The 27,471-nt window shown below is 56.5% G+C and overlaps 1 protein-coding gene across 2 annotated transcripts in view; it reads left to right on the top strand.

The window, feature by feature from the left end:
- LOC111159411 (phosphodiesterase 2A) overlaps positions 1–27,471 on the top strand; it is a 93,694-nt gene that overhangs the window by 64,159 nt on the left and 2,064 nt on the right. For both annotated transcript variants that reach the window (XM_022521850.1, XM_022521851.1), the window contains exons 5-28: positions 6,396–6,505; positions 7,338–7,393; positions 14,579–14,638; positions 15,241–15,388; positions 15,586–15,638; positions 15,823–15,897; positions 16,005–16,046; positions 16,589–16,657; positions 16,896–17,026; positions 19,979–20,090; positions 20,575–20,614; positions 20,754–20,817; positions 21,270–21,342; positions 21,490–21,667; positions 21,890–22,002; positions 22,705–22,782; positions 23,624–23,746; positions 24,297–24,367; positions 24,630–24,752; positions 25,093–25,180; positions 25,436–25,483; positions 26,540–26,614; positions 26,698–26,797; positions 27,061–27,173. In XM_022521850.1, coding sequence (XP_022377558.1) covers positions 6,396–6,505; positions 7,338–7,393; positions 14,579–14,638; positions 15,241–15,388; positions 15,586–15,638; positions 15,823–15,897; positions 16,005–16,046; positions 16,589–16,657; positions 16,896–17,026; positions 19,979–20,090; positions 20,575–20,614; positions 20,754–20,817; positions 21,270–21,342; positions 21,490–21,667; positions 21,890–22,002; positions 22,705–22,782; positions 23,624–23,746; positions 24,297–24,367; positions 24,630–24,752; positions 25,093–25,180; positions 25,436–25,483; positions 26,540–26,614; positions 26,698–26,797; positions 27,061–27,173 — 2,143 coding nt within the window. The remainder of the gene's footprint in view (positions 1–6,395; positions 6,506–7,337; positions 7,394–14,578; positions 14,639–15,240; positions 15,389–15,585; positions 15,639–15,822; positions 15,898–16,004; positions 16,047–16,588; positions 16,658–16,895; positions 17,027–19,978; positions 20,091–20,574; positions 20,615–20,753; positions 20,818–21,269; positions 21,343–21,489; positions 21,668–21,889; positions 22,003–22,704; positions 22,783–23,623; positions 23,747–24,296; positions 24,368–24,629; positions 24,753–25,092; positions 25,181–25,435; positions 25,484–26,539; positions 26,615–26,697; positions 26,798–27,060; positions 27,174–27,471) is intronic.

Genomic DNA, 27,471 nt, shown 5'->3' with positions numbered 1-27,471 from the left:
AACTGCCAATAATGATAGTTACTTATCTCCTAGGGTTGTTGCAAGGATCAAATATGTTTAACACAAGTGAAGCCCTTAAAAGGCTTCTATTAGAAATGCTAAGCATCTGGTTTTGTTTTTGTCAGGATGGAATGTTGGAATCCCTGACCTTAGGCACATGGGTGGGATGCCTGGTGTGCTATGGTCCCCTGATACTCCTGAGCCTAAATTGAATTCAGCCTCCTTATCTTCCACCATGAGATGTGTCCCAGGCCACGTACCTGGTGTGTGATAGAGCCAGGCCTGGGACACAGTCTCCTGGCTCCTGGCCATTCAGGGGACAGTCAGGGGAAGTGGAGCTCGTCAGATGAGACAGTGTTGACAGGCAGGAGTGCTGGTCCAGAGGAGGTCAGGCCACAGAGGACATGGTCACTGCCTTCTCAGTACCGCAAGGCCATTGTGGGCCCAGGGAGCACGAGGTCGTAAGCTGAGGGCTGAGTGGGCACCAGTGGGGTGTTACTAGAAGGCAGCACTCTACTCCATGGTGGGGAGGGCTTTTCCAACAGGCCAAGGCCTCCAGGAATATGGCTTTTTCAAGTGGTAGCTGAAGCCAGCAAGACACATGGCAAGACCTCCTTTCACGGAGGTCATGGAAAGAATTGCTGTTTGGGGCTTCTGGAGATCCTGGTCCTGGGGATGCTGGTGGTCTTGAGGCCCCTCCTGACACTTGGGACCCTGGATTCCAGGACGCTGGCATCTCTCTCCAGCCCTTCCCCCTTGGAGAGGCTGGGGCCTCTCCAACAAGCCAGAGCCCTCTCACATCCTGTTCTCCCATTTTGTTCCTCTAGGGGATGGGTGGCAGGTGACCCTCTCCTCTTCACCATCTCCCGACAGCTTCTTCCCTCAGTGATTACGCCATGCCACTCTCTGATTTCTACTGTCCCATCTGTAAGATGGCAGGAGAGGACTGGCAGGTCTTCGGAATCTTATGGAAGAAGAATGCTTATAATATCCCCTTTCCTTCTCGGAGCCAGCAGCCCTAATACTAAGAACTCTGCTTTATATATGATCTTGCTTCACCCAGCAGGGTTCCTTCTAGTGGCCAGGGAAGGCCTTCCTGGGAGAGGGACGCAGGACCAAGGGCCCAGAAGGCAGGAAGGGAGCATCCTGCTAGGTCTGCCCTCCCTTCTGAGCCCAAGAATGCTCCCCGGAGGCTTTTTGCTGTGAGGAGGGGTGGGGTGGGGGTCTGCAGTCCAGGCATCTTGGAGAGCTCTCAGATCTTCTGCACCTCTCAGGATCCCCCAACCACCACCCACTACCTTCAGATTCAGTAAAGCTTTTGGAAAAGATAAGGGGGCCACGGTGGAGAGGGAAGAGTGGTGGTGGAAGGCAATTAAAAGTGAGTATTACAATGCAATTAGCCCAGAGTTCAGTGGAGATGGGGAGGTGAGTGCCTGCTGTGAGACTGGGCTCAGAAATCCCAGGAAGAAGCTAGCAAGGGGCCAGGGGAGTGAGGCAGCCCGCATCCCAGGGGACACAGAGTTCAAAACTCATTCAGGTCAGCAAGGATTAGGGGTGAAGGTTTACATCAGTCTTCTCTCCTGAAATATCTGCTTTGTCACACCCCCAACCCCACATCTGGCACTGAGTCCACCTCCAAGGCCAGGGCTAAGACCTAGCTAGGTATGTGGAAGAGGGAAGAGCACCGAAATGGGAGTCAGATGGGCCTGGAGTCTAGCCCAGCCCCCTCCCTAACTCCCTGTGCCCACTTCCAAGCCTGTTTTCTTCTCCCTAGAAGAGATAACAGTAGCAGCTGTCTTTTGAAGAGATGAGATCCTGGATGCCCAGTGCTCCTCCCAGTGCCTGGCACAAGTCTGAGCTTAGTGGTTGCTGATTGCCCTCCACCCCAAGCCCCAATTTACTCATCAGGGTGACCTTGAGAAAATTTTTACTTCCCTTCCGACTTCAGTCTTTTTTTCTATAAAATGGGTGAGGCTGGGTACAGGGTCCTTCCAGTGGTGACCCCTGTGATTCTGGCCCCAGTGGGAGACTGGACAGCTGCTTCATCCAAAGGTGGGGCCTGAGGCTCTGGCTGTGCCCAGTGGAGGGGGCACCACTCCAGGAAACCCTGGAGGGCTGGCAGGGCTGGGCAACAGCAGCAGATGTGAATAGAGGTGGGTCATAAAGACAGATAAGGCCCGGGGAGAAAGAGGACAGGCTCAGTGTGGTGTGAGGACAACAGGGGAGATAGTCCAGGGGGAATGGGGAGACTCCTCGTGCCACTGTCCTCCACCGTGGGCTCACAGGTCCCCAGTTTCATCCCCACAATGTGGTTTGGGTTCCCTACCCCCTCATGCTGCCTCAGTCCCTCTTCTCCTGAGCGAAGTCCTTCCCGGGGCGGCTCCATCTCAACCAGCCACACTTCCCTGATTTCTCCTGGCCAGCAGGAGGCGCTCTAGGAGGCCTGCTCCATATTGCCCCCATCCCTGAGGAAGCTCCAGTTTCCAAAAAAGGTGTTCCGGCTGTGGTGGCCTCCCTCAGGGATAGGTCTTTCCACAAGAAGAACCGTGGGCTGTGCGTCCAGGAGACCTGGGATCCAGGAGGGTGTGGCTGAGATCCCACCACCACCACCCTAGGCCAGTAATTGCTCTGGGTCCTCTGGCGGCTCCTGGGGGACACCAAGATGGAAGACTGCAGTGTTCGAGGGCTGGTCCAGCTCTGAATTCTAGGGGCTGTAGGGGAGGGCCTCCTGGAAGAATGCCTGCAGAAGGGCCTTCCGGGAACTCTTCGTTGCCTTCATGTTGGTGCCCCTTCAATCTCCCAGCCTATTTCAGTCCCCAGCCCTGCCGCCTTCCTCCTCTTATTGTGTCTTCTGCCATCTTCAAGCCTCTCATTACCCGCTGCTGGTTGCAGCAAAGTCTGGGGCTTTTCAGCTGCCACGGGGACACCCCCGCCCACAAGAGCCCAGCTGCTTGTCTCCCTCTGCTACCATTTGGGGGTCCCAGGGCCCAGTCTTGAGAAATTTCTTCCTCAGAGCTGACCTGGTCCTCTTTCACTGCAGAATCTGTGTTCCTCTGATTTGTGTCAAGGGACACATGGAATAGTCTGTCCCTGTCTCTGGAGTCTCACATTCTGGGAGAGGGAGTAGAGAGGGTCCAGGTCCTGGATTGAATCATAATTTATCTCCAAGAGAGATGAAAATTCAGAGTGAGGTTGAGGCCCTGGGAGGTGGGAGGTGGGGTGGGGTGCTCAGTAAAGGGGATGGGGCCTCACCAAAGACGGGGCTCAGAGGAGTGGGAGGGGGTCTGGACACTCAGCTCTTTCCAGGCCATTGACCCTCCCAACAGAGAGCTTTTTTCTCTACTCTTGCCACTAAACAAATAATTGTTAAAGGGATGGAACTGTCATAAAGTCCACGCCCGTTCCTCTCCCCACTCTGTGCCCATCTGTCTTTATCGTAACTGGGGCAGCCATGACCACCCAGGCACCAGACCTGAGTCATTAGCCTACAACCTGGACAGCTGGCCCCTGGGCGTGGAGTCCCCTCACCCCTCACCATCCGCCTGGCAGCTGGGTAGGAGGACAGAGGAGTCAGCAGGGGAGAGGAGGCAGGGTGGGGGAGGGGGCCCTAAGGTGAGGGAGGAACCACTGGGGTGTGAATATAGACAAAGCCCTCACCCCCCATCTGGTTTGAGGAGACTCAGCCTGGGCATTTCCCTTCGCCTTCTAGTCCATGGGTATCTTTAAAACCTCTAGGGGGACAGCAGTTCCAGGAAGGGTTTGCATGGGTGTGGGCTGGGGTGAGCATGGCCCAGCATAGACCTGCCTGAGACTGTGGGATGTGGCCAGGCTGGGGAGGACAGATTGCAGAGCAAGGTGCCAAGGTGAGGGGACTCCTCTGGGTTTAGGCTCCTCAGAGGCCCTAGTGCTCCGTGAGAGATCTGGGCTCAGTCAAGGTTGATCTGCCCCAGCCCCACCTCTCCTCTGCTGTCCAGGGACCACTGAGACTAGATGCCCTCACTGCCAGGACATTTCCAGTCTCTCAGATTCTCCCTGTCCAGTGAGAGTTTTACCCAACAGTTAAACTGATCAGGCTGAAAGCAAACATGACCTTCACCTTCCCTACTCAAGTCCATCCTGGGGCTCCCACTGCCCTCAGGATCATGCCCAGTTCCTCAGGACCCTGTCCAGCCTTGCTCCCTGCTGTCCAGCCACACTAAACTCCTTGCAGTTGGGCCATCGAGCAGACAAACGTTCTTTCCCTCCTCTGAGCCTCGACACATGCGGGTCCCTCTGCTGGCACCTCCCTTCCTGTCTGCCTTGAAAACCTCTGCATGTTCTTTAGGACCTAACTCAGCATCGCCTCCTCCAGGAAGCCTTCTCTGACACTAACACCATGCAGGACAGTTGTGAGATGCATGGAAGGTGATTCACTCATTGGATGGGGGAGGTGAGGAAGAGGGAGGTAGCTGGGACAGTTTGTGGACAAGCTTACAAGGGACCCGGTGGGTGGTTGTGCCTCTTTATGTGGTGGAGAGAACAAGTTCAGATTGGGACTGGGTGCCTTTGACGACATCAGGGACATTCAGGACAGGCTTCCAGGAGGCTGTTGGGTATCAGGGGTCTGGAGCTCATGAGAGTGGGACCTGGAGTCAGGAGGCCATGAGCACAGAAGAGTGAGTTTTGTGCAGAAGAAAGGCGGAGGATAGACTCTTCTGTCAGGCTCCCGGGGTGGGGGAGTGGGGCACCAGGCAAAGGTAGCTTCTGGTCTGGGCAGGGTGTTGGGAGGTTGGGAAAGGGGGAGTGAGGGGTCAGGGGGATGTAGCCCCTTGGTTTACAGACCAGCAACATAAGGACCAGCGCATCTTGTGGTTGCCCAATAACCAGACTGCAGGAGGCCAAGTGGCTGGGTGAGCTCAGTAAGAGGGGGTTTGGCTGAGGGTCATGGAGGCAAGCCCCTGCCTCCAGGAAGCCCCAGTCTTCAGCAATTGAGTCATCAGGAAACGTGGCTACATTGCCCTCCTGCCGCCCTAGATTCTCATTCCTATTCCCAGCTGGACAGAGCAGAGCCGGAGACTAGCTCTCCAGGAGCCTCATTTTCCAGGGTATGAGGCCTAGAAGGTAGGAGACACCGCTGGTTCTTGTAGATCCTGAATCAAGAGGCCAGGAGTGAATGGATCCAGCTCAGAATGCTGCATGACCTTTACCAAGAGGTGCAACCTCTTTGCCTTTGATTTCTCTAGAGGCCTCGACCTGATGGGGAGACTTGGAGGCCACCCCGCCTCTCTTATCCTCATCTGGCCTTTGCTTGGCTCCCCTTAGTGACCCTGGATGCCCACACTGGCGTCCCAGCCCCCCAGGCTTCTCTTCTCTTCAGGTCAGGCAGTTCCTACAAACACAATTAAGTGGAGGCAGCATGAGGGATGAGGAACCCAGGACATTTAATCATCGTGGAGGGACAGTTGGTAAAAAATCAGGCACTTATTTAAGCAGGAAGAGCTAGAGGCCAGGGGAAGGGTAGTATGTGTGGCGAGGGCAGATAGAAGCTCATTCTTCCTAAACGACCTCCCCTCCCCACCCCTCCATCACAGCTACTCCCATTCATGGCAATCCCGTTGGAAGCTCACCTGCCTCGGGTCTTTAGGAAGGTTCGAGCACATTAGTTAGGAGTATGGGCTCTGGTGCCAAGTGCCTGGGTTCATATCCTGACTCTACCACTTATTAGCCCCCGGACCTTGGATATGTTCTCAACCTCCACCTGAAAATGGAAATGATGATAATATTGAATTCATGGGATTTCTGGGAATTCCAAGTTAAACCAGACGTGTTGCTTGGACTGTGCATGGCACATGGGAAATGTAGGATAAAATTTAGTCATGACAGCTGTCCCTGGAGTCCTCCTGGGCTTAGCACCACAAGTTGCTCTAGAATGTTTTCTTTTTCTTTTTTCTTTTAATTGAAGTATCATTGACACACAGTGTTACACTAGTTTCAGGTGTATAGAAGGGCTTTCTGAGGGTAGAGATGGTTAGGATTCTACTTTCCTCCATACTCTTTCTCCCTGGAAGGCTCAGAGAGGTAGATCACTTGCCCAAGGTCAAGTAGTAGCCACAGCAGGATTTCAGAGCTAGGTAGCCTAGCTCTGAGCCCTTGCTTGACTTGCTCTGGGGGACCTGCGCTGGGCCCCAGGGTTCAGGCAAGGGGCACCAGAGGCCAGACTGTGGCTTCCTGCCCCTCTACATGGCAGGTCAGTGTTCCCATCTCTTTTATTTGTGTCCTCCTTGTGTCCACCCTACAGCAGGTCAGATTGTCTAGATCCTTGCAGATGTGCAGGGTCGAGCCGGCTGTGTGCCCTCAGGTCGGGGTCTGCTCCTTTTTGATCCGGGGACTGAGAGCTGGGAGGGTGTCCTTTTCAGAGAGGCTGTGGTCTCCCGGAAGCGGCTGGGCTGCAGCGGACTGGGCCCCACAGACCTGCCCGGGAAGCCGCTGGCCAGGCTGATGGCTCCACTGGCTCCTGACACCCAGGGTAAGGGTTGGGACCTGGGCAGGGGCAGGGAGGGACTGTGGCCCTGCTCCCCAGATCACGTCTGTCTTCTAGCCCTGTCTTCATCTCTGTCTCCTTTCTCTTGCTCTGTGTCTCCAGCAGTTCCTCCATCTAATTCTCTCTCTGTTGTGCTACTAACCTCTCTGAGCCTCAATTTCCTGATATGTAAAATGGGGATGAGAGAACCTGCCTTGAGGGGGTGTTTTGAGGAGGAGCAAATGAGATAACGCATGTTAAGGGCCTGCCACATACTAGGGCTCAGTGGCCAGTGGCCGCAGTGATCATGTGCTTGTGTCTATTGCTAGATGGGCTGCATTGTTGTCATGCTCTCTCTGTCACTGTCTCTGTTTTTCTTTCTCTTCCTCTCCATGCCCCCTGTCCGCCATGTCTCTCTGCCTCGTGTCTCAGTCTCTCTAGGTCTCTGTCCTCTGTCTCGATGTGGAAAGTGCACAAGACTGGGAGTCAGGAGACCTGACTTGCTGTGTGATCTTGGGCAAGTCACTTCCCCTTTCTGGACCTCAGTTTCCCAATCTGTAAAATAGGGGTGCTCAGCCTTACCTGCTTCCTGCCCTCTCAGGGTTGCTGGGGGGTGGGGCTCACAGAAGAGTTTTGAAGTGAGGGGGCTTCCTTCCATGCAGGGGACATTGCTGTGGTTGTTCTGTTGCCGCCTCAGGACCCCCTGTCTCTCTGGGTGTCTCTGTGTCTCTGTGCCAGCCTCTCTGTCTGTGTCTTTGTCTCCCTTCCTGGGGCTTGGCTCTGTATCTCTGAGCCTCATTGGCCCTGCAGGACCACCTCATTGCCCTCTCCCCCTCAGTGCTGGTCATGCCGCTCGTGGACAAGGAGGCTGGGGCTGTGGCAGCCGTCATCTTGGTAAGAACAGTGTGGGGGTGGGATTGGGGGAGAGAGGAACAAGGGACAAACAGGGGATGGAGACTTTCTGGGTGTGTGTGTGTGTGTGTGTGTGTGTGTGTGTGTGTGAGAAGAGCAGCAAGCTGGACTGGAGTGGGGGAAATGGAGATCTGGGAGGAGTCTGGGTTTTTCCCACACTCCAGCTCTTCACCTTACCTTGAATGGGCAGGACGAAATCATCGGCCCTGTCAGCAACATTCAGAGATATGTACAAGCCTCTCTTGTACTTCTCAGCCTGATTGGAGCTATCTGTGCAACCCTGACCTTTGGCATCCTCCCTGCTGGGTTAGGAGCAGGGGGCTGTGTCCACAGAAGGCCTGACAGACACTGAGGAAGGGTGGATGGACATGTTGCCGACAAAAAGAGCCAGTTTGGGAAGGCCGGCCAGATTCCCGTGGCTGGAGCTCGGGAGCAGAGGGGGGCCCACTGGGAAGGTCTGCCTGGGAAAGCATCCAGCCCCACTGCTGATGCTGGCGACGATGGGTGGGCTTCCTGGAGGGGGTGATGGAGGGGAAAGGGCTTCAATGGCAAAGGGGGTATGCGCTGCTTGGCGGGGCGGGGGTGTGTGGGGGGGGAGCGGGGGGTAGTGGGATGGTGGGCAGTCAGGCAGGGAACCCCGGGCCCAGGCTCCCCCTGCCCTCTGCTGCCCCCTGGCGGAGCTCACCCCCTTTCTGCTCCACCAGCCGAGCTTGGCTGAGCCTAGTTGGGGCTGGTTCAGCCACTCTTTCAGGCTCTTCTCCCTTAAATCAAATCATCCTGTCCTAGGAACCGAGGGTTGGCGCCCCCCAATGGCCATTATTGGGGGGTCTGCTTCACCGAGGCAGCCACAACCTCAATAAGGCTCAGACCTGGGGGCGCGGACAGATGAAGAGGGGGTCCTCGTGCGCCCGTGGGACTCCTCCCGAGCTCATTAAAACGGAATTAAAGGTTTCTGAGGCGCCTGACCTTTCCGGAGCTGCTGGCGGGGGAGGGCAGTGGGAGTGGGGGCCGGCCGCGGGGAGAGGGGGAAGAGGAGAGGAAGGAAGGAGTGCTTGGCTTGGTCTCCTCAGCGCCCCATCTGCCTGAGGGAGCCGTCGGCCCCTCGGTTTCTCCCGCAAGCTGCTCCCCCACCCCCAGCTTCTGTTCCCGCAGGGGACGGATCTGCTGTTGGCACAGAGTTCTTTCTCAGCGCGGCTTCCCTCCCTCTTTTGGTCCCAATCTGTGCCAGAGCGGGTGGCTTGGAAGAGGCCCAGGGCTGGGGGCAATGTGCAGAGGTGGGCGGTGGGAAGGGGTAACTCAGTGGCCCACCTCTGTTGAGGGAGAAGAGTCTGGAGGTGCCAGGTTCCGGAGAAGGATTTCCTGTGGCCGTCTAGTGAGGGCTGGGTCAGAAGGGAAGCCCACTCCAGCAAGAGGAGGACGTTCGGAGTTTGTTCATCTTGCCGGCAGGAGAATGGCTGCCATGACCGCAGCTCAGCTTGGCTCAGGTTGGACCCGGAGTCCAGGTTTCTGCCTTCACCTGCGGGAAGAAAGGCCTGTGTGTATATGTGTGTTGTGGGCTGCGGAAGGGGAGGCGGCCAGCCTTACTCACATTCAGTACACCCTAGAAAACCCTGCTCTGGGCATCCAGGCTGGGTGCTGGGGCAGAGAGCGGAGTGAGACCCATTTGCGCCTTCTAGAAGCTCCATCTGGGGGAAGGCAGGCACAGCCTCAGGTGACCACTGGCCAAATGAAATAAATGCTGCTGGCAGGTGCTCTGGTGGCAGAGGCTGGAGCACCGAGGGGTGCCTCATAGTGGAGGTAGCATTTGAGTGGGGCTTTGGGGCCTAGGTAGGAGGTTGACAGGCAGAGAAGAGGGGAAAGGATATTCTAGGAGTAAACAGCATGAGCCAAGGCAGGGTGGGGAGAAGGGTGGTTGGGAGAAGAGTGATCCTGGTGAGGCTGAGACTTGGGGTGCACGGTGCTGAGCAAGATGTCACCTGGGGCTCTGGTTGCCAGGAGAGGTTCCCGACAACTAGCTTCCCACCTCCTCAATGGCCCTGGGAAGCTCTTTTTTTTTTTTTTTTTTTCTTTAAGAGCTCTTGAAAAGTACTTAAATTATTCAGTCTGCCTCTCCTCCAAGCCTGTGCCTCAGGTAGAAGTGCAATTCCCCAGGACACCCCTCTCCCCAGTGCATACACATCTGCTAGGTCCTGTGTCCCCCTGGATCTCACATGCTTCCAGAGGCGGCCCAGGCTGCCCCCGCCTCCTAGCTACAACCAGATCCTGACGGCAAAGGGCCGAAGGGTAAAGGGGATGCCACAGGGCAGAGATTTGGGGAGGGCTGATTCACCAGCTCTGTCCCCAACAAGCCCCACTCCTTTCTCAGACTCTCTGCTCTTGGTGTCCATTTATCCAGCCTTCCATCTTTCCATCCATCCTCCCGCCCATCTATCAGTTGGAGACCCATTTCTCGGGCATTGCCAGGCATGGTGTTCCATTCCCCTGGCTTCGCAGGTCATACAGCCTGGAGGTGTCGGGAGACAGACATCAAACAAGTGAGCCATTTCTTGGGCATTGCCAGGCATGGTGTTCCATTCCCCTGGCTTCGCAGGTCATACAGCCTGGAGGTGTCGGGAGACAGACATCAAACAAGTGAGCCAAACAGGGATAGAATTGCAAATGATGGCAAATGCTGGCAAGGAAACAGGGAGCCCTGCAAGGAATATTGGTGCCTGATGGAGATACTGTGGGTGGAGGGCTGTCTGAGGACTGTGCCGGCCAGGTGCAGGGCTGTGTGGCTGAGTGCTGGGCGTCTGCAGCTCAAGGTGCCTGAATGGCAGATTCTTCATGTGCAAAGAGTCCTTAGCTGTGTTCTTTAGTTCTGGGATGAGAAGTCCCAGGAGAGGGTAGCTCTTGGTCTCTGGCATCGGATGCATGATTTGTGCCCAGGCTTCCTTCCCGCTCTGGCAGCCACACTGGCTCCTTACATGAGGACGACGTGTTCATGCGACTAGCCACACTGAACTTGGTGAGGGTGAGGGGTTTGAGGGCTGTGCTGGGCTCTCAACCCTCTCTGCAGCCCCAGTGCCCACAACTGAGTGTTCCCACGGGGCCCCAGACACACTCCCTTTTTAGCAAGAGTAGGCTGCAATTGTGTGTTCCTGTGGGTGAGCAAAAAGCCATGCGTGAGTGCTGGTGATTGTATGTTTGCCTATGGGGGAGCAGGAGTGTGTGCATGGTTCTTGGCTATGTGAACCCAGGTGTCCTGTGTACGGGTCTGAATGTGCCCATATGGATGGTGTGTATGCTGTGGGTGTGGATGTGTGGATGCCTTTGAGTCTGGGACTCCACTCCATGTGTGCCCACATGCCTGAGCATCTCCATGGAAAAGTGAGCGTAGGGGCGGGTGCTGAGGCTTTTCAGGAGAATGTGTGTGGGCTCATGCATAGGCTGGGTGGGGATGGGCTGAGGCAGCCCAGGAGGCTGCGCTGGGCTGGGGGGTGGGAGGAGTCCAAGGGGTACAGGAGAACGTCCCTGTCTCCAGCCTTCTGAAGCTCTCCTTCGGTCTCCCAGCTCTGTGTTGGCACCAAGCTGTGTTGTCAACCCAAGAACTGGTTGTCGCATAGTCCTGGAGGGGTCCCAATCTTCCCTTTTCCTGAGAGACGGGTCCAGGTGGAAGGAATAAGAAGGATAGCCTCCCCCATCTACTAACAGTAAAATACTGACATGTTTATGTATGTTTATGACATGTTTCCTGTACACAAATCAACTATGCTCCCAGCCTCTTTCAACTCCCTGTCCTGCGGGAGTCCTAGATGGTGGCACTTCGTCCAGAACTTAACCTTCAACAACCATCTCTGGTCCACAGATGCTAGAGTCTGCCATGGATCCCCAGTACAGTGAAGCTAAAGTCCAATTCCTTTGCCTTGCACTCAAGGCTCTTCCCCCTGTGGCACCGTGGATCCTACCCCTGCCCTGGTCCTCCCATCCCCATGCCACCCCTGGCTGCAGTGTCCCCTCTCTTCAGGTTCCACCTGTCCTCCCCATACTTCAGTGCCAGTTCTTGAAGCCTCCCTAATGCCCTTACCCTCGGAGCCCCCACAACCCTGAGGTTCCCACCGACACCATCTGCCCTCTCCTACTTCTTCAGGTCTGAGGTTCTGCACCCCACCAATTGCATCCCCCACTCCATCCCACCCCAGCCAGACTGTGAGCTTTCTGAGAACCTGTTGGGCTCCTCCTCTCCATCTGCTCCAGGCAGGGGACCTAGAGCAGAGGCGGATGGGGGCTGCTGCATGGGGAGGGAGGATGAAGGAGGGACCCCAATGCAGTCACTGTGGAGAGCCCTGCAGGTGGCAAGCAGCTCTGAGTAGGCACAGGAAGCTGGTGACGCAGGTGGGGAGCCTAGCTGGCAGGACCTGATGTGGGCTCCCAGATTGCCACCACCACCACCCCCCATTTTTCTTACCAAGAGCCCATGCAGGGGTCAGGGAAGGGCATTGCCAGGCATGGTGTTCCATTCCCCTGGCTTCGCAGGTCATACAGCCTGGAGGTGTCGGGAGACAGACATCAAACAAGTGAGCCAAACAGGGATAGAATTGCAAATGATGGCAAATGCTGGCAAGGAAACAGGGAGCCCTGCAAGGAATATTGGTGCCTGATGGAGATACTGTGGGTGGAGGGCTGTCTGAGGACTGTGCCGGCCAGGTGCAGGGCTGTGTGGCTGAGTGCTGGGCGTCTGCAGCTCAAGGTGCCTGAATGGCAGATTCTTCATGTGCAAAGAGTCCTTAGCTGTGTTCTTTAGTTCTGGGATGAGAAGTCCCAGGAGAGGGTAGCTCTTGGTCTCTGGCATCGGATGCATGATTTGTGCCCAGGCTTCCTTCCCGCTCTGGCAGCCACACTGGCTCCTTACATGAGGACGACGTGTTCATGCGACTAGCCACACTGAACTTGGTGAGGGTGAGGGGTTTGAGGGCTGTGCTGGGCTCTCAACCCTCTCTGCAGCCCCAGTGCCCACAACTGAGTGTTCCCACGGGGCCCCAGACACACTCCCTTTTTAGCAAGAGTAGGCTGCAATTGTGTGTTCCTGTGGGTGAGCAAAAAGCCATGCGTGAGTGCTGGTGATTGTATGTTTGCCTATGGGGGAGCAGGAGTGTGTGCATGGCTCTTGGCTATGTGAACCCAGGTGTCCTGTGTACGGGTCTGAATGTGCCCATATGGATGGTGTGTATGCTGTGGGTGTGGATGTGTGGATGCCTTTGAGTCTGGGACTCCACTCCATGTGTGCCCACATGCCTGAGCATCTCCATGGAAAAGTGAGCGTAGGGGCGGGTGCTGAGGCTTTTCAGGAGAATGTGTGTGGGCTCATGCATAGGCTGGGTGGGGATGGGCTGAGGCAGCCCAGGAGGCTGCGCTGGGCTGGGGGGTGGGAGGAGTCCAAGGGGTACAGGAGAACGTCCCTGTCTCCAGCCTTCTGAAGCTCTCCTTCGGTCTCCCAGCTCTGTGTTGGCACCAAGCTGTGTTGTCAACCCAAGAACTGGTTGTCGCATAGTCCTGGAGGGGTCCCAATCTTCCCTTTTCCTGAGAGACGGGTCCAGGTGGAAGGAATAAGAAGGATAGCCTCCCCCATCTACTAACAGTAAAATACTGACATGTTTATGTATGTTTATGACATGTTTCCTGTACACAAATCAACTATGCTCCCAGCCTCTTTCAACTCCCTGTCCTGCGGGAGTCCTAGATGGTGGCACTTCGTCCAGAACTTAACCTTCAACAACCATCTCTGGTCCACAGATGCTAGAGTCTGCCATGGATCCCCAGTACAGTGAAGCTAAAGTCCAATTCCTTTGCCTTGCACTCAAGGCTCTTCCCCCTGTGGCACCGTGGATCCTACCCCTGCCCTGGTCCTCCCATCCCCATGCCACCCCTGGCTGCAGTGTCCCCTCTCTTCAGGTTCCACCTGTCCTCCCCATACTTCAGTGCCAGTTCTTGAAGCCTCCCTAATGCCCTTACCCTCGGAGCCCCCACAACCCTGAGGTTCCCACCGACACCATCTGCCCTCTCCTACTTCTTCAGGTCTGAGGTTCTGCACCCCACCAATTGCATCCCCCACTCCATCCCACCCCAGCCAGACTGTGAGCTTTCTGAGAACCTGTTGGGCTCCTCCTCTCCATCTGCTCCAGGCAGGGGACCTAGAGCAGAGGCGGATGGGGGCTGCTGCATGGGGAGGGAGGATGAAGGAGGGACCCCAATGCAGTCACTGTGGAGAGCCCTGCAGGTGGCAAGCAGCTCTGAGTAGGCACAGGAAGCTGGTGACGCAGGTGGGGAGCCTAGCTGGCAGGACCTGATGTGGGCTCCCAGATTGCCACCACCACCACCCCCCATTTTTCTTACCAAGAGCCCATGCAGGGGTCAGGGAAGAAGTGTTCACAAAGTATAGAAGATGCGCTAAGGGTATTCCTCATGATTGACACGGGGAAGTTGGATGATAGATGATGGGGGGTGGAAGGGCTGAGGGTGGATCCTGAGAGGGGAAGGTATGGGCAGACAAGGGGAGGGAGTGATTGGTGCTCTCCCAGACTCTGCCACTTTCTGCTGTGTGACCATGGGCAAGGCAATACAACCTTTCTGGGCCTTGGTTCATGTGCAGGATGGAAGCTTGCCTTCCAGGCTGGTGAGAATCCCACACGTGTAAGGCAAGCACTTTATCACTCCATCATCCATTCTCCCAACCTTCCTCCCAAGTTCTTTAGGCTTGGCAGATGCATCATAAATGTTGAAACTCTTCCCTTACTGCAGACTCAAGGGCAGCTCAAGCCTCAACTCGGAAAGTATGGAGCTGGGGGCTGAGGCTAATACCACTGATTCCATAATCAGCGCCTAAGGGGCTCCATGGGCTGGGAGATGGAAAGGGGTCCAAGGTCACCCCCTCTTTCCCTCACTGGACACCTGGGTTGTGCTGTTAATGGGACAGTGTCTGAAAAGGCAGAGATCTTTCTTTGGATTAGCCCTAGAAGGCTTCCTGGAGGAGGGGATTTTCCTGGAGCCATCTGCTTGGTCAGAAGGATAGGCTTATCATTGAGGCCCACAGACTGGGGTGTGGATGTGTTGGTGGTGACAGGTGTGTGCTGGGCATGGAACAGGAGCCTAGGGGAGGTCACAGGTGGTCCCCCTCTCATATTCCTTCAGGTGCACTGTGGCCAGCTGAGCGACAGTGAAGAGTGGAGCCTGCAGGCGGTGGAGAAGCATGTGAGTGGGGGTAGGGCTGGGTAAGATGGGGGCTGCTGAAGACCTCACCACAACTGGTAGGAAGATGATCTGGTCGGGAAACTGGACAGACCTGGGTTCCTGTCCACCATCTTTGGGCCATGTGACCTTGAGCAAGTCACTTAACCCTCTCTGGGCCTCAGTTTCACATCTGAAAATGAGGATAAAGATAGCACGGACTTGCTTATGGTTCAATGAGATAAGGCAAGTCAGATACCTTGTCAATACTTAGGAAGGACTATGTACTTAATGATCCTGAGACTTCAGGAGTTTGTGACTTTAACAAGGCCTTCCAACTCCCTGAGTGCCAGAGAAACGGAGAAATCTGACCCCGCCCAGTCTAGTAAGAGCCTGGAGGCCAGCCAGGGGGACAAACCCTGTCCCTAGCTGTTCAAGGACTGAAGGATGCTCCTGGGGCACTGGGAGCCCACGGGTGTGTAGAGCGCTAAGGGCTGAATTGTTTGGGACCGGGGTTGGGGGCAACAAGCACCGCAGGACGACGGAGCAAAGGCGAAGGTCTCCAGGCGGCGGCGAGCGTCGTACAGGTGGGGCGAGTGACTCGCTGACCACTCGGCTTGTCCCAGACCCTGGTGGCCCTGCGAAGGGTGCAGGCCTTGCAGCAGCGCGGGCTCAGCGCGGCCTCCGAAGCGGTCCAGAACCCCCCGGCGGCGGCAGACCAGAAGGGCGGCGTCGAGTACACAGACCAGGACCGGAAGATCCTACAGCTGTGCGGTGAGGACCTGGCGGGGGCGGGGCCCCGGGGCCCGACGGGATCTAACCTGGAAGGGACGGGCCTAGGGGGTGGGGCGCGCCCGGGATGGGGGACCCGAGTGACAAGTGGAAGGGAGGTCTACCGGCCGGGCCGGCAGGTGGAGCACCCCCGGGGGAATCGATGAGTCTTCCCTCTGCTCCGCGCCTCCCCACTGCAGGGGAACTCTACGACCTGGACGCCTCTTCCCTGCAGCTCAAAGTCCTCCAATACGTGAGTGCACGTGCTTCTCCCCCGTCCCCGGTGGTCCTCCAGGGACCTAGGGCCCTTCTCAATCAGATTCCGGCGCCCCGCCCTCCCCTTCTCCTACCTGAGGAGCCTCGGAGAGGCGAGAGGGTGGGGAGTGGGGGTGGCCCCAGATCCGCGGTCAGCCGCTCCCTTGGTCCCTGCCTCTCAGCTGCAGCAGGAAACCCAGGCATCTCGCTGCTGCCTCCTGCTGGTGTCCGAGGACAATCTCCAGCTTTCCTGTAAGGTGAGGGCCCAGGTCCACTGTGGATTGGAGAGGGGGCGGGGGACCCGGGTCTCCGAGGGGAACAGTCTTGCCCACCCTTTAACCGGTGCCGCCACTTTGCCCCTCAGGTCATTGGAGATAAAGTGCTACAGGAGGAAACCAGCTTTCCGGTGAGTCCCCCATCCATCCTCAGTGTTGGGAGTCTGTGGGAGGAGTTAGGGCCAGTGAGGGGCTCCAGGGAGCTGGCCAGAGAGACGGGGATCTCTGCTAGAATCTCTTGGAATCTGCTGGAATTATCTGGATCTTGGGATCTATTTAGAAATGTTATGAGAGATCACAATCTGTCATGAACAGGATGCATTAGGAGAGACCTCTTACAATCTATAGAAAGGCTTACTTGGGACCAGTTCACTTCTGTTGGAATATTTCTGGATTTGGCTCTTAGAATCTGTTGAGTTCCACTCTCTGTGGAGTTTGCTTTTCTCTCTTCTAATTAGGGAAGACCCTAATGTCATCCGAAGGGGATTCTGGTCAAGAGCAGAATTTCTCTCCACCCCACCTTCCACCCCAACTCCCCAGTATTGACTCTATCCACTGTTTGTATTTACTGAAGAAGTTGCTGGAACTTACAGATTTGGGAGGGGCGTTGAGTCTGAGGTCACCTGACCTTGGAGAGAGCCGAGCCCTGACTCAGCCTCTCCTCACTCCCCAGCTGACGACAGGGCTCCTGGGCCATGTGGTGGAAGATAAGAAGTCTATCCAGCTGAAAGATCTCACCTCTGTAAGCCATGGACTGGCGGGACTGGGGGAGGAGGCAAAGGGACAGGGTCTCTGGGAGAAGGCAGCTTGCGAACGGGGGAGACAAGCCCCAGGGACTTTCTTCCAAGCCACCCCCATGTTTAGTGCTTCCCATTCCCCAGGAGCCCCTTAGAATTGCCTGTTGCGGAGTGTGGTGGTGGGATTGGGATGAAGCACATTCCCTCCCTCCATCCCCACCCTGACACCCCTCCCCTTTGCAGGAGGATGTGCAACAGCTGCAGAGCATGTTGGGCTGTGAGCTGCAGGCCATGCTCTGCGTCCCTGTCATCAGCCGGGCCACTGACCAGGTAGTGGCCTTGGCCTGCGCCTTCAACAAGCTTGGAGGAGACCTGTGAGTCTTGGTTGGGTGACGTGGATCAGGAGGTGGAGCTGAGAGGCTGGGCAGGGCTCTGCTAGGCCACAGTGAGGGAAAGGCTCCAGGCAGGGGACACCGTCCCAGCAGTGGTGGGCCAAACGGTTTGTTGGTACAGGAGCCTAGGAGATTCTGAAGGTGCTGCAGCTTCTTCTGGCTGAGACACAGGTCATTGGTGATTCTCCATCACCCATTTTGGCTTATTTAAAATCATGTTGAGGGGTACCTGGGTCGGTCAGTCCATTAAGCATTTGCCTTCAGCTCAGGTCATGATCCCAGGACCCTGGGATTGAGCCCCACATTGGGCTCCCTGTTCAGTAGGGAACCTGTTTCTCCTTCTCCCTCTGCCTGGTGCTCCCCCTGCTTGTTTGTGCTCTATCTCTCTCTCTCTGTCTTTCTCTCTGTCAAATAAATAAATAAAATCTTAAAAAAAATAAAAATAAAATCATGTTGAGGTCCAAGTCAGTTCCCCTTCTTTTGCCCACTTCCTCTAGTTTGGATTATCTACTCTTAGAGAGAACTGGCCTTTCCCCCTCTTGCCTTCACCCTCTTTTGGCACTTCTGCTGGAAACTGCCCTGATGGAGGGTGGTGAGCTCTGGGATAGGTGAACTCTCTGGGACCCAGAGTGCGCCACTGACACTGTGGACAGGGGCTAAAGGGAAGAGATGGGGGGCTGGGATAAGCTGTAGAGACACTGACAGGGCAGCTCTAAGAATCCTAGAAAACAGTGGTGGGAAGGGCAGAGTCAGGAAAAGAGGCTTAGGAAGCTATTCTCAAGAACTGAGGTCAGATTTGGGGTCTAGAAGTGGAATTGTAAATAGATTTCATGTCCTACTCCAGCTCATTACTTGGTAAGAGCTGCCTGCAAGAGTGGGCTGAGCATGGAGGTTAACTGAGTGAGAAATGGTGCCGTGACCAGGGAGCTGTGTCTGTCCTGGGCACAGGTTCCGTATGTGAGTGCTGCCACATGTGGTCCACTGCTCTCTCAGACTGTGCCTGAGTCGCACAGGGAGGGAAGAGCAGGCGGGTGGGGGGTGAGTCCTGATTCCAGGATACGGACATACTGACAAAATGCTTGGCCCCTGGGGCTCCAGCAAGCAGTCTGGGCTGTAGGTCCTGCAGAAAGTGGACACTGGGGATGTTGGGATGACTGAGATGTCAGAAAGCCTGGGCATGGTGTCTGCAAGGGTGAGGCAGAGATCTGGGAGTTGTAGGCCTGAGGAGCAGGACCTGCCAGCGCAGAGCTCTGCAGGCAGGGCAGCTAGGCCTGGGGAAGTGAAGATGGGCCTGAAGCAGAACCCGCTGAGGCAGGGAGGGTGTGGGATCTGTGTCATCCGTGCTTGGCGTCCTACTGGTGGGAGCATTTACATCGTTTAGCAAGCACACATCGGGCACCTACTGTGTCCAGCCCTGGACTGCTCAGGTGGTCTCAGAAAGGTCCCTCGGGAGGGGATTACAGAGAGAGGGGGTTCAGCAGGGGCTGTGACCTCTGGCTGCTGGCTGGGGGACTGGGCTCTGAGATGGCCTTAGACCTGGAGGAGAGGTGGCATCAGAAGGGAAATGAGATGGGGCTTGGTGACAGCTCTGTAGCCATCTCTGGGTCCCATACATTTCAGGGAGTGAGTGCTGAATGAGTGTATGAGACAAGGTGGGATTCCGCTCAGAGCAGGGATGGCAGACAAGCTGCCTGGAGCCCAAAGAACAGGGACCCCAGAGTCCCTTGAGCTGGGAGTGTGAGGGGGCTGGTGGCCAGGGCAGACATAGAATACAGTTAAAGCACTTAGCAGACACCTCCCATTTATCTCTCTGGCACCAGTTCTGCACTGGGTGACACAGTCATGGTCCCTGCCTTCAAGATTTGAAGTTTATTTTCAGGGCAGAGAGGGAGGAGGGTGGGAAAGGTATTCTAGGCAGAGCAAACAGTGTGGGGAAAAGCGTGAAGGTGTGAAAGAGCCTGAGGTTTTCTCAGAATGATGAGGATCTCAGTAAGGCTTAGTATGAGAGACACCCATAGATATGGGGACAGAGGTGAGCAGGACCAGACTGAGGGAACTCACATGCTGTGCTAGGGAAGGTGGGGAGAGGATACAGGGTGGTGGGAACAGGGATCTAGACCCAAAGCATGAGGCAGCCAGCAGGAGTGGGGGATACCCTGGCAAAGGAGCACCGAGACCGGCCATAAAATGGGGAGAAGCCTAGGCAGGGAAATCTGGGGGCTGAGAGGTCAAGATCTCAGAGGCATGCTTCTCCCCCTCATTCCTAAGGCCCCCACTTGGAGAGGCTAACCCATGTCTCCAGCGCAGATCCTCCCTAGCTTGGTCCATCCAGCCCCACTCCCTGTCACTCGGTGGCCAGATTGAATGACCTCAGCAGGACCAGGGGCCATCTTGCCAAATGGGAGCTAGCTCTGAGAGAGATGGGCTCCTCCTCACAGCCACGTTAGAATTTATGGCGGCACCAAATCACAGCCTGCAGAGTTGGAAGAGTAGGACAGTGACAGAAGCTGGACGAGACAGGGTGGGACCACTGCCCCTCCCTGAGGCTGGTGGCCCCTGGGGAAGAGCAGGAGAATACCCAGCTCTGGCCCAAGCAAGTGTCTAGACTGAGGGGGGAGACCCAACCTCAGTTTGGATAAATCCAAAGTCAGTGGAAGGGGACATAGCTCTGGCTTCAAGAAACAATAGTTTGAGGAGGAAAACACATTTTGGTCTGAGGGAGATTAGAGCCTTCCCCTCAGAAAGCCCCCAGTCTGAGGGGGAAGCTGGCCTCAGCTGCCTATGCCGTGAGCAGCCCGGGTAGAGGGGAGTGATGTTTAGCTCATGCGTCTCTGAGTGGACTTCCTGGGGAAATGGAAGCAAGGAGAAACAGGGAGGGAAGACCGAAGACCGCTGTCCACTGCCTTTCTGGTGACCCCTGCCCCCCTGCCCCAGGTTCACGGACCAGGATGAGCGTGTGATCCAGCACTGCTTCCACTACACGAGCACTGTGCTCACCAGCACCCTGGCCTTCCAGAAGGAGCAAAAGCTCAAGTGTGAGTGCCAGGTGAGTCACCTACTATGAGCCTCTCTTGGAGATGAAGTCACCCAGCTCTCAGCCCCAGAGCATCACTCATAGGGAAAAGCCCCTGTCTTTCTGGACTGATGGCAGGAAGGTTAGCTACCTAGTGCCCTGGAGGCTTCTTAAAGAGGAAGGTGGGTCAGTGGCTCCTCAGGCCAGCCCGCTGCTGGCTGCAGGCTCTATGTGCGATCGTCCTCTAGTGTTCAACTTGGGTACTACAGCAACATCTGGGCAGCGTTAGCCCGATGTGAGGGAGAGCCTGAGACTCCAGTGCTCCTTCACTGGGGCTGTACTTCCCACTCCTTCAGTTGGTAGCCAGATGATATAATTAGACTCTGCCAGTCCCCAGCATGACCAGAGAGCCCGAGAGGAGGAATGAGAAGACTCAGGAAACATTGGAGGCAGGGGGCTGGAGAGGGGGACCCCTCTGCAACGCCAAAGCCTACGATCTTCATTCTCTCCATTCCAGGCTCTTCTCCAAGTAGCAAAGAACCTATTCACTCACCTGGGTGAGTGAACTGTCCTCCTCCATGCCCAGCTGTGGGGTGGGAGTGGGGGTAGGCGTTTTGGGGAGGAAAGGTGAGAAGGCTTGTTCTTGGCACTCTAGCCTGGTCTCATCACTGCCGTCCACGCTTCTCCCACCCACAGATGATGTCTCTGTCCTGCTCCAGGAGATCATCACAGAGGCCAGAAACCTCAGCAATGCTGAGATGTAAGCGAATCTACCTCAGGGTGGGGAAGCAGAGGCCCCAGTCCTCAGGCCTCATCCCCTTTTTCCTTTTCCCTCTCCCCTCCCCCCAACTGCCTCCTTGTGGGACCCTGCCATGTTTTGTATGATCCTTTATTTCATGCTTGTGTCCGTTACTAGTAACGTCCAATGACAGTGGAGGGGGGGGGGTCCCTTTGCTGCCCACGGATCCCCAGCTCCTAACACAGTGCCTGGCACACAGTAGCCGCTACAAGGAGGAAAAAAAAATCATTGGGATGCATTTATGTCTGGAGTCAGCCAACCCTCCAGAGGGTCTCGTAACGGAGCACTCCTTCCAGGCTTCAGAAATCTGGGCTTTGGCCTAAGGCGGGGAGAGGTGGGGGGGTGGGGGGGGGGGTGGGGGGTGGTCAGAGAGGGGTGTCAGGGCGCTGTGGACTGAGGCTATCTCCCCACAGCTGCTCCGTGTTCCTGCTGGACCAGAATGAGCTGGTGGCCAAGGTGTTCGACGGGGGTGTGGTGGATGACGAGGTGAGGCGCGGCCGCGCGGAGGGCGGGTGTGGCCGTAGTTCTGGGAGCCAGGAGTCCGCAGGGCGGCGAGGGAGCAGAAGGGACAGTCCACGGTCGGCTCCCTGGCGGGCCGCTGACTTCCTCCCTACTCGGTTACCGCCCCGGCAGACCTACGAGATCCGCATCCCGGCTGACCAGGGCATTGCGGGCCACGTGGCAACCACCGGCCAGATCCTGAACATCCCAGACGCGTACGCGCACCCGCTTTTCTACCGCGGCGTGGACGACAGCACGGGCTTCCGCACGCGCAACATCCTCTGCTTCCCCATCAAGAACGAGAACCAGGGTGCGAGCTCCGCGCGGCTCCTGGAAGCGGGGCGGGGCGGGGCCTGAGCAGGATGGGGCGGAGCCGAGCGGAGGGTTGGCGACCCTTCCCCACCTTCCTAGAGCCCTACAGCAGAAAGGCCTTGCAGTTACCCAGGCCCGGAAGTCCCTTGAGGACACCCTGGGAAGGCAGACGCCACCGGACACACCCACCGGCTGGTGCTAGCCCCTCTCTGGTCCCCAGAGGTCATCGGTGTGGCCGAGCTGGTGAACAAGATTAACGGACCATGGTTCAGCAAGTTCGATGAGGACTTGGCGACAGCTTTCTCCATCTACTGTGGCATCAGCATAGCCCATGTGAGTGGGGACAGGGCCTAGAGCCAGTGGAGGACCTTCTGTTATCCTCTCCTCATTGACTTTGTCCAGAGCACGGGTCTGTGACTCGGAGTTCTGCTCTGGGTCACTGTACAGCCTACAGTGCCTGCTGGTCACCTCTGGCCTGTTTCCCATCTGAAAATCAGTATACTATTACTATATACTATCTTGTCCTGTTAGCCTTCTAGGATCAGGGAAGACTCCAGTTGTCATTATTGCCCATCCCTTCCCAAAGCAACCTCAACCCAAGCCCCTGGTTAGCTTCTTTTTGGGAAAGTTGGGTCTCATTGTCCAGAATTGGCAGTTCTGGCTCAGGGAAGCCAACCACTAGGTTCCTGAGGCTCTCCCACTTCCTTGCTTCTCTTTCTCTGCTTTGGGACTCAGACTCCGTGACTGAAGACTGGGGCAGGCTCAGGAGGGGGTGCAAAGTGCCAGATCAAATGCCAAGAAGACCTGGGGAGGAGGAGCAAGGGGAGGGAGGTTTGCGGGGGGGGGGGGGGGGGGGGGGGGGGGGCGGGGGCGAGTCGGAGGGTGCTCCCTACTCTGGGCTGGAGCTTGAAGGCTTGGACTAGGGTCAGCATGGGACAGGAAGGGGGTTCTGTCTGACCCCTTTGTCCCTGTCCTGGGCATTCTAAGATTTCATAGCCACTCTGCTTGAGCCCCATCTTTCCTTCTCTCCCCCAGTCCCTCCTATACAAGAAAGTGAATGAGGCCCAGTATCGCAGCCACCTAGCCAACGAGATGATGATGTACCACATGAAGGTGAGGCCTACACGGAGTCTCTGTCCTTCTTCTCAGGATCCCAGGGTTTCCTGCAACCCACCTGTTTCTTCCCTGCCTCCCAGTTCCTCAGGGGCCCAGGACCAGCCTGGGTTTTCTGATTGCCCTCTCTTAAAGATAAGAATAGACCCAGAGCAATGGCAAGCCTCCTGTTCTCCTGCTTTCCTTCACGGCATCTTCTTTCAAGCAGGTTATGGTTTAGCCCCAAGGCTGGCAGCAGGACCCAGCCCAGGGAGCAACTTGGTTCAGCCTGATGTTCCCCACATCTGGGGAGAACTCCCACCTTAAAAATCACTGAAGGCTAGGAAGCTCACTCAGGGCCCTCTGCCAGCTCCCCTAGGTACTGTGGTCCTACAGTCCCCCACAGTCTGCTGATAGCCTATCTCATTCCCGGACTCAGTTTCAGAAAAACGGTCCCAGGCTTTAGTTCAAAGTGTGTGGTGGTCATTTTCCTCTCACCTATGTCCAAATCAAAGGGTCCCAGACTTTGTGGGTAGGGTCAAAGCTGTGGTTGGAAGGACTGAGGTTAGACTCTGGGACATTCCCCCTGAAGGAAGGAACCCTCAAGTTAGTGTCTGTGAAAGGCTGGCGTTATTTGGGGGGTATCGTGAAGGGGTGTTCCCTGTCTTTGCTGAGGATAGGCTGTTACAGATGGGGGTTCTCACGGGCAAGGAGGCACAGTGGGTGGGCTGGACAACGGGGATCTCTTGCCCAGTGAGGGTGCATTTTGGGTGGGGGGTCCCCCCCACTATGGGATTTTGAGGATGAGGACACTGGGTGGAGGTGGAGGCCATCCTCTAACACCCTGGTTGGTCCCCTCTAGGTCTCTGATGATGAATACACCAAACTCCTCCATGATGGAATCCAGCCTGTGGCTGCCATTGACTCCAACTTTGCCAATTTCACCTACACCCCTCGCTCTCTGCCCGAGGATGACACTTCCATGGTGAGCTGGCCCTTCCCCATATGACTGTTAAGAGGTGGAGGATGTCAGCCAGAGATTTAAGTTAGACGTGGACAGGAGCTTCCTGGCAAGACAGTCATCACCAAAGACTAGAGAGCCTCCCTTGGAGATGGAGTGGGCATGTGGTCTGCCAGCATGGACCACGGGGCCTTCCCAGGGCTCAGGGGCTGGACTGGATGACCGCCTAAGGCTGCTCCAGAACCATCAATGTCCAGGGCGTGTGGTCTCAGGGTTAGCAGGCCCTCCCTGGTTTTCTAAGATTTTGTGTGAACTTGGTTACAAGAATTCTTAGATCCCATTTCTGAAAGCTCATGGCTCTGAGAATGCTTGGCTCTACCATTTCATGGTTCTCTGGGTTTTTGATTTTTGGTTTTCGGGGGTTTTTGTTGTTGTTGTTGTTGTTTTAATGGTTCTCTGGTTTAGATCTAAAGCTCTGAGATTCCAAAGTTCTGTAGGCTTCAAGAAGGCCCAAGGCAGGGGAGTCATTTCAAAACTCACAGTCCTTCTGGTCCCCCCCTTTTACTCTCTCCAGGCCATTCTAAGCATGCTGCAGGACATGAATTTCATCAACAACTACAAAATCGACTGCCCGACTCTGGCCCGGTGCGCACCCCAGCTTTCCCCTCCACAGGCGGGGAGCCCCGGGCTTTGCCCCACTCTGTCCTCTACTCTCATATCCATTGCCCCAGCACTCTGGGAAGGGGTCTCTGAGGATGACTGGGAGTGGCCCCGTGTGTCGGAGGGGGGCAATTCCCAGCCCCTGGGACCATGAGTAAAGGAAAGGAATGGGGCAAGGCAGACCCTGAAGGGCTTCCTGGAGGAGGAGAGCCTGAGGCCCCTCTGCTGCTCTCTCTCCTCCCCCCAGGTTCTGTCTGATGGTGAAGAAGGGCTACCGGGATCCCCCCTACCACAACTGGATGCACGCCTTTTCTGTCTCCCACTTCTGCTACCTGCTCTACAAGAATCTGGAGCTCTCCAACTACCTCGAGTGAGTGGCTGCGTCAACCTCTCCTCCGCACCAATGTCTGGCTGCCGCTAGAATCCCCTTCCCATTGTAGCAGGCCCCCAACATGCACCACCTCCTGGGATCCTCCTAAGGGTGTCGTGACAAAGGTTGCATAGTCCTGTTTTCCAGGTGGGACTTGCTCAGAGTCACATACACCTGGAACAATGAGCCTATGAAACTCCAAATCAGGGCTGCTTTCCAGGAAGGGGACCCAGGCGTCCCAGGCTCCTGTCTGGTGGCTCCCAGACAACTCATGCAGCCATTCTTCCTCTGGCTGTGTGGGAGGGGGCTGATCTCCCTCTCCCTGCTGCCTCCCAACCAGGGACATCGAGATCTTCGCCTTGTTTATTTCCTGCATGTGTCATGACCTGGACCACAGAGGCACAAACAACTCCTTCCAGGTGGCCTCGGTGAGACTCTGCCCTCCCCATGGGGGCACCCTCCTGGGGGTGTCTGGGAGTCTCAGCCCTGCATCCTGAGGGGAGGTGGGAGCTGCTGAGACCAGGAGCTGGTTTAGAGCTGGGAGGAGGCTCCTTGAGGCTTTGCAAGGGCTCTAAGATAGGAGAGTCGTAAGGGGCGGGGAGGACAGGGCAATGCCTAGCCTAATGTGGCAGGCACTTACATCTGGATGTGAAGAGTGATGGAGATTTCCGGGGTTCTTCCAGAAATCTGTGCTGGCTGCGCTCTACAGTTCCGAGGGCTCTGTCATGGAGGTACCACCGTTCTACCTAATATCCCTGTACCCATGATCCTCTTAAGGCTGGTGACTTATGTAGTTAGACTGTGACCCAGCTGCTCCTATTCCCAAGTCCTGCTCTCCAGACAGGCCCTGCGGACTGTCACCACCCCCGCGCCCAGGGCATGTCTGGTTCCTTTGGCTGGATGGGTGTGGAGAGGTGCCGGTGTGGATGGGGGTGTGAGTCAGCCTTCGGATTCTGCCCGAGCCCAGGTTTGCACAGGGAAGACTTGTATTTAGCATGTTTCTCTTTGTGTGTCTGGGAATGCCCTGTGCATCCCGCTCCCCACCAGGCCTAGGATGGCTCTGCGCCTGTCACTCCCAGTTTTGCCTTAGGTTGTTTGAATTGGGTCTGTCCACCCCCCAGATGGAAGCTCCTTGGGGCAGGGACAAAATCTGAGACGTCTCTGAATTCTCTGCCCTTGGCACAGGGCTTGGCACACAGTAGAAGTCAAATTTTCAAGGTCACCTTGCCCCACACTGCCCCCCCACCCCACAACACCCCTCTGGAGACTGCCCCTGCTTGCATGCCCCTGGGAGACAAGGGGCTCACTCCCTCCCAGGAGGCCGTCTGGCAGCCCTGCTTTTGCCCGCTGTGCCCTGGGCTAAGCCTGCTGCTCCTCCGAGTGACAGCCCGTCAGCATCTAGAGACAGGGGCCTTGCCCTCTCCTCATCACTGCCTTTCTTTGTCAGCAAACAAATGTTCGCTGCATGAATTAGTGTCTAGGACTCTGGGGGATCATTTAAGAATCACTCCAGTTTGAGAGGCTCTCGGAGTTTGCCTGGTTGTGTCCCTCCTTGTGACAGCTGAGGGACCTGAGGCTCAGGGCCTGCAGGGACTTGCCCAGGGTCACACAGAGGCCTGCAACAGAGCCCAAAATGGGAACCAGGTCCCCAGACTCCCTGCGTCTGCCTGCTGTGCTCACCTTGGGAGGCTGGAGCTGTACTGGGCCTGCTACCTCTCTTGGGGTCAGCGGTAAACAGTGCCCCCAGTCCCCACTGGGGCCCCATCTTTCCTCTCCCTGCTCCCCAGAGACACCACTTCGCTCAAGCCATCGCCATCCTCAACACCCATGGTTGCAACATCTTCGACCACTTCTCCCGGAAGGTAATGGGGTCAGGGGAAGGAGCCGAGGGAGTGGGTGGGGGTGTCTGGCAGGAGGCCTTGACATTCCCCCCACCCCGGCCCAGGACTATCAGCGTATGCTGGACCTGATGCGGGACATCATCTTGGCCACCGACCTGGCCCATCACCTTCGCATCTTCAAAGACCTCCAGAAGATGGCTGAAGGTGCCTGCTGTTAACCCCAGGCCTTGGGGTTGGGGAAGGACCACCAAGAGGGTGATGTGCCTGCAGAGCAGCTCCAGGAGTTTAGACACCCCCTGCCCCCCTGCCCAGCATCGAGGCACCAGACCCAGGCAGATCCAGCACCCAGCCCTTTGGCTCCCATCCAGGGTGCTGGATTTCCTGAGCCATGCATGGAGGGTGGGGCCCTGGGGTCTTGCCCTCAGACAGAGGGGCCTGGGTCCTTGACCCCATCCTCTCCCCAACAGTAGGTTATGACCGGACCAACAAGCAGCACCACAGCCTCCTCCTCTGCCTCCTTATGACCTCCTGTGACCTCTCTGACCAGACCAAGGGCTGGAAGACGACCAGGAAGATTGCTGTAAGTGCTGCCCCTCCCTGAGAAGCTGCCTGCCTAGTTCTGTGTGACTCCTGTGGCCCAGACACCCTCTCTGGGCCAAGCTCAGTCTGGCTCAGTTTTGGGGAGACAGAAACCTAGACCCGTTCAGGGCGACAGATGGGGAGATTCAGAGAGGGGCATGGACTCACTGGGTGTCACACAGCAAGTCAGTGGCTGGTGCAAGGGGGGCCGGAATGCAGCCACTTGATCCCATCTGGGGCTGTCCCCCTGCCAAACTGGGCGTGAGGTGGGGCTGAGGGCTGCCTCAGTCTGCCATCTT

The sequence above is a fragment of the Enhydra lutris genome, unplaced genomic scaffold (assembly GCF_002288905.1).
Source record: "Enhydra lutris kenyoni isolate GAN:26980312 unplaced genomic scaffold, ASM228890v2 scaffoldscaffold68, whole genome shotgun sequence".
Lineage (NCBI taxonomy): Eukaryota > Metazoa > Chordata > Mammalia > Carnivora > Mustelidae > Enhydra > Enhydra lutris.
This window is presented reverse-complemented; position numbering and strand designations above follow the sequence as displayed.